Genomic DNA, 6196 nt, shown 5'->3' with positions numbered 1-6196 from the left:
GACTTTTCTTTATAAAAGAAACACATTATGTGACATAAATCAAAACTCTAATGAAAAAATTTTCCATCTAAGTATATAAAATATGAGAAGGTTGCAGTAAATAAGAATGAATATTTTTGATTTATTCAAAGTTTCAATCTAAAACCTCAATGAAATCTACCACCTTTATTACAAGGGGACTGATGGTTCCTGAACAGAAAGAAACAAAGGTCAGGAAAGATGGCACCGGACATTGGAGAGGGAACTGGCCGAGTGTGCAGAAGGTTTGGTCCAATAGATCACTGACAGGCTAAAAGCCACATTTTGTTGAGAAATGACAGCAGAACTGTTTAAAGAGTATAAATCTCCATAAGAAAACTAAAGATGGCAAATGAGATTTGAACTCTGTTACTTCAAGTCAATAATGTCTTCATCGGAGAAAGCCGTGAGCTGGAAGGGGCTGCTGCTGGAGACCGGGCTGCCCTCTCTGTCTGCAACAGGGTCCTGGTCAGAGCTGGTTGAGTGCCCCTCAGGGTTGGCTTCGGAAGTAGAAGCACTTTCCAAGGAGCCTGATGGGATCCTAGAAGAGACAAGTCACTGTAAGAGGATCCGTGGGAGTATTGCGGAACTGGGACTATTTTTTTCTGGCAATTTCCTGTTCATCTGAGCTCATGAGCTTGGCTCCCCAAACCCTCACTGTTATGTGGTAGAGGTGGGGAAGTGCTGGAATGCCACCCCCATCACCTCAGGGGGTTGTGAGGATTAAAGGCCGAGTGTGTGACACATGGAAGGTGTTTGTGAGGCATTATTTACCTACCTTTCTAAAGTGCAAATCTAGATAATGTCACCCTGCCTAAAACCCTCCCATGGGTGCCCAGGGCCAGAGGATCAGGCTGAAACTCATAACCAAGGTTCCGGGACTGGGCCTGTGACCCCTCCAGCCTTCCAGGGCACCCCTGACTCCCTCTGTTTCCTCCAGCTTCTCAGGACTCTTCTCAATAGCTGCATATTAATTTGACCAAAATTAGTTTCCACTTCTCAGGGAGTTAATGCATTCCACAAATACTCATTGGCCTGCAAAAGCCCACCTGACCCAACTGCTGCCCACTCTCGGCCTCACACGGTTCCTGGCTCCATTCTCTACGCTCAAGTCTGTCCACTCTTCCTCCTGCCTTTTAACTGGCCATGCTAGGCCTGCTGCAGGGCCCTTGCCCTGAGGTCGTTGCTGTCAGAAGGGCTGTTCCCCCAGCTTCTTACCATTCATTCCAAGCCCAGCCCAATGCTACTTCCTCAAAAAGCTTTCCTTGAACTCTCTCTCAGAGTAGACCTTCTACCTGCCAGCCCTGTCACTTCTTTTTCATTTCTTTATAGCACTTGTCACTATTTGAAATGATTTTATTTGATACTTGTTTACAGGTTTGCTGTCTGTTTTCCCACACTAGAATGCAAAGTCCCTGAGGGCAGGGGCCTTGTCAGGTTATGACTTATGAGAGGAGGCTCAGCCTCCCCTGATGTTTGAGACCCTCTCTGCCCCAGGTGTGGGCTGGATGGCAACCCCTTGTTACACATCACCTGCCATGCTGGAATGCAGTAATTGTCTGGACCCTTGTTGGTCTTTGCCACTGGCCTGGGAACCCCTTGAAGGCACAGGTTGGGGCTTAGTCCTTTCCATATCTTAACACATTCTTGGGTGCTCCAAGAATGTATGTTGAGCGAATGAATGAAGCTTGGATATACGAACTTATCACTCTCCACACTTGAAGCATGTGTGATGTTGCTTGAAGGACAACAGAGATCTTATAGGACAAATCAGTGTGACTTAATTACTATTCACTGACATGTGATGCTGAGCTGGCATTCAGATAGGCTGGACTGTGTATGTGCTACCAGTACTGCATTCCTGCATAGAGAGCACCTATTTCTCTGCAGTCTTACTATTTTGTTTTGGTTTTTTTTGAGACGGGGTCTTGCTCTGTTACCCAGGCTGGAGTGCAGTGGTGTGATCATGGCTCACGGCAGCCTTGACCTCCCAGAAGGAGGTGATCTTCCCACCTTAGCCTCCCAAGTAACTGGGACTACAGGCACACACCACCAGATCCAGCTAATTTTTTTTTTTTTGTAGAGATGGGTCTTGCCGTATTGCCCAGGCTGGGATTGAACTCTTGGGCTCAGGTGACCTTCCCTTCTCAGCCTCCCAAAGTGTTGGGATTACAGGCATAAGCCACCATGCCTAGCAGGCATTTTTATTTTAAAAACTCTCTGTCGATCTGGTGAGGAAAAAGTCTCTCTCTCTCCATATATATATACATATATAAAATATAAAAATATACATATATAAAATATAAAAATATATATATATAAATATATATATCTTGCTCTGTTGCCCAGGCTGGAGTAGAGTGGCATGATTTTGGCTGACTGCAGCCTCCACCTCTCACATTGAAGCGATTCTTCTGCCTCAACCTCCCAAGCAGCTGGGACCACAGGGATGTGCCACCACGCCTGGCTAATTTTTGTATTTTTAGTAGAGACGGGGTTTCACTGTGTTGGCCAGCCTAGTCTCGAACTCCTGACCTCGGGTGATCTGCCCGCCTCGGCCTCCCAAAGTGCTGGGATTAAAGGCATGAGCCACTGCGCCCGGCCTGGTCTCAATATATTTGAATGAGCATTTGACTGCTGGTATGTGTGCCCATTTGTCTAGATCCCTCCCCGGCAGGCCTGAGGGTCTGGGTACCCTCAGAGAGGAGCAGGCTGCTGGCCCTCTGCTGTAGCTGCCAAAGGGGCCACTAGTGGCATCATCAATCCACAGAAGGGGCCTCCTGGGCAGTGCTGTGACTCACAGGTCCACCACCCCGAGCAGGGGCCTCTCCATCTCTTTACCTGTCACTGCTAGATGACCTCACTGCCCCTGGCTTGGGGCCTCCTTGGCTTTCTTCTAACCGCTTCCGGGGTTTTGATTTGGCCTTTGGCACTCCTTCTGACTTGGGTCCACCTTCATCCGAGAGGCCTGGATTGAGAATCATAGGTCAGAGGGTCACTACCACAGGGCTGCCACGGAGACAGAAAAGACCCTTATTTTTTCTTGGTTGGGAACTGGTGCATTGTTGTGCTAGAGTCAGGAAGAAAGATGATAGAATATATATTTTCAAATTATTGGTTTTCTTGTTGGTAGAAGGTTTTTATTTTCTGATTATAAAGTATACACACATTGCAAAAAAATTAGAGACTCAAAGAGCCTAATGAGGAGAGATCATCTACAGTCCTACCGCTGATAACCCTGTAATTCTCCAATTCAGAGGTTCCGTTTTGCAAAAGCTCAGTGGTTTGTAAACAGTGGTGGGCAGATCAAGCTTTGATATGGAAGACTGCATTAAAAATAGCAATACATTTATTTTAAAAACACAGTGGAAGGCACCAACTTGAAAAACCAATGGACTTTGTTAGTGTCAAGGCCTGCCCTGTCAGGTGGCCTGAATCCCCTCCTCCAGTTGTTCAGGGAATATTACTGCAGGGCAGGGATGTGCTCAGGCCACCTGTCACACAGATCCCAATCTAAGTTTTCAAACCAGTTTTTACTGGTTTATCATGTCACTTCCATTTTTCCTTATTTTGTTTCCACAAATCTGAACAAAAAGGTTTCTAACAGTTTAACCTTTTCACACTTATCAGGGGCTTTATGTTTCTCTGGTTTGGCCTCTCATCTTTTTTTTTTTTTTAAAGACAGGGTGTCTCTCTGTCACCTAGGCTGGAGTGCAGTGGTGTCACCATGGCTCCCTGTAGCCTTGACCTCCTGGACTCAATTGATTCTCTTGCCTCAGCTTCTTGAGTAGCTGGGACTATAGGCGCATGTCACTATGGCTGACTAATTTTTTTGTATTTTTTGTAGAGATGGGGTTTCACCATTTTACCCAGGCTGGTCTTGAACTCCTGAACTCAAGTGATCTCCTGCCTCAGCCTCTCCCAAAATGCTGGGATAACAGGTGTGAACCCAGTGCCATATTTATACTGAGAGAAAAGAGCTCAACACGTATCTTTCATCTGTTCCATCCACAGACCTGCCCTCACTGTCTAGGGCTGGGAGAAGTAATAAGGGAACTGAACACACACGTGTAAAAACATGGTACATTTCCACTTTGGGATATACCAACATAAAATGTTGCCTGAGGACTGTGGGATATAAATCCTTCTAGACACCTTTCTAGGAAATCATATATAGATTGGTACTTTTATTTTTAAAAATGGTATCAGACTAGACATAGTGTTTTATAAACTGCCCATTTCCCCCCTTCACATGGCTTGGGCAGCTTTCCACACCAATAAATATAGATCAACAACATCACTGCTGGTGGCTACACTATAGTGTATTCCTTGGTATAGATGTATTAGAACTTACTTATAAATCCCTTCTTAAAAGGAAAGTTTCCTTTTAAACTCATTGTTTTTGAGGACAATTCATATCCAAAGATAAAACCAGCTGCTCTGTTCACAGACAGTGGAAACCAGGATTGAGAACCATTACCCAGTAGTTCCCTGCGGGTCCTGCTTGCTATTTCTTTGATCTCCATGCGAGACAGGGACAAGGAGTGCGTGACAGGAATGGCAGCGAGGCCCACACTGATGGGAGTGGGTGGGGTGATGACCTTGGAGACTAAGGGCGACTTCAGAGGTCGCTCGATGCTTCTGCCCACGAGGTTTCTAAGTGGAATCTTGTACAGATTTTTTGATTGAATTTCACCTGAAATGTGATTTCAAAAAGAACATCAGAACTTTAACAAAAGTTCATATTATTTACAAGAGAGTAATCTCTTGTTCCTTAACATAGCATGAAGGAAGACTTTATGTCACACACTGATCTGTAATGTCCCACTGGGAGGGCTGGCCGGGAGCACTAATTTGAGGGTGCCTGATGGCTCTGCATTTTCTAAAGCATTTTCATGTGTAAATTAGGTAAAATGCACTCGTGACTGCACAGGAAAAAGGACTAGACAAGAAAAGCAAAAAGCTGCCCTGCTTGGGAAATTCTGTGCTTTCTCTTAACTGTGTGCAGTAAAGACGAGTGATGTGGTAAGAATTTATGAAAAGCGGTGTGTTCAAAGCAATGAGGTAACCACAGCAGAGGCCTCTGGGGTTTGCAGGCAAAGCCAGATAGAGTGAAAGACTGCATGTGCTAAGGAATGTCTAGGCTTGATGACTCTATTCTTTTAGCTATCAAAACCCACTACTGTTAACAGCCCTGAAGGAAAAATAACTGCTGTTGCAAGTTGGAAACTCTATAGCCTTTAACTCCCTTCTTCCCCCTGAAACTTTTTTTTTTTTTTTTTTTTTTTTTTGAGAGAAGGTCTTGTTCTGTTGCTCAGGCTGGAGTGCAATGATGCAGTCATGCAATCATGACTTACTGCAGCCTTGACCTCCCAGGCTCAAGCGAACCTCCCACCTCAGCCTCCTGAGTAGCTGGGACCACAGGTACATGCCATGACAGCCAGCTAATTTAATTTTAGTTTTTGTAGAGACAGGGTCTCACTCTGTTGCCCAGGCCAGAGTGCAGAAGTGCAATCCCGGCTCAATGCAGCCTTGACCTCCGGTGCTCAGGTGATCCTCCCAACTCAGCCTCCCAAGTAGCTGGGACTACAGACACATGTTACCACGCCCAGCTAGTTTTTGTATTTTTTTTTTTTTTTTTAGAGACAGGGTTTTGCCGTGTTGCCCAGCTGGTCTTAACCTCCTGGGCTCAAGCGATCCATCTGCCTCAGCCCGCCAAAGTGCTGGGATTACACGTGTGAGCCACAGTGCCTAGCCCAGTTTGTTTGTTTATGTATTTATTTTTACAATGGAGTTTCGTTGTTATCACAAGGTTTCTTAAGAACACAACCAATGTATTCAGACTGCAAGATTTCTTTTTTTTTTTTTTTAGACGGAGTCTCACTCTGTTGCCCAGGCTGGAGTGCAATGGCACGATCTTGGCTCACGGCAACCTCCACCTCCCAGGTTCAAGCGATTCTCCTGCTTCAGCCTCCCAAGTAGCTGGGATTACAGGTGCATGCCACCACGCCTGGCTAATTTTTGTATTTTTAGTAGAGATGGGGTTTCACCATGTTGGTCAGGCTGGTGTTGAACTCCTGGCCTCAGGTGATCTGCCTGCCTCGGCTTCCCAAAGTGCTGAGATTATAGGCGTGAGCCACCACACTTGGCTGGTTTTTTTTTTTTTTTTTTTTTTTTT

The 6196-nt window shown here is 45.5% G+C and overlaps 1 protein-coding gene across 1 annotated transcript; it reads right to left on the bottom strand.

Annotated features, from left to right (window-relative positions):
- Positions 1 to 101: 101 nt before the first annotated feature.
- Positions 102 to 4714, bottom strand: LOC116272869 (GTPase-activating Rap/Ran-GAP domain-like protein 3; the record flags this gene model as incomplete). Its single annotated transcript, XM_031661718.1, has 3 exons — positions 102 to 559; positions 2860 to 2986; positions 4499 to 4714. Coding segments are annotated over 3 exons (515 nt in total), but the record flags the coding sequence as incomplete, so codon positions are not given.
- Between the last annotated feature and the right edge of the window lie 1482 nt (positions 4715 to 6196).

This window comes from Papio anubis, unplaced genomic scaffold, assembly GCF_008728515.1.
Source record: "Papio anubis isolate 15944 unplaced genomic scaffold, Panubis1.0 scaffold2316, whole genome shotgun sequence".
NCBI classification, from domain to species: domain Eukaryota; kingdom Metazoa; phylum Chordata; class Mammalia; order Primates; family Cercopithecidae; genus Papio; species Papio anubis.
This window is presented reverse-complemented; position numbering and strand designations above follow the sequence as displayed.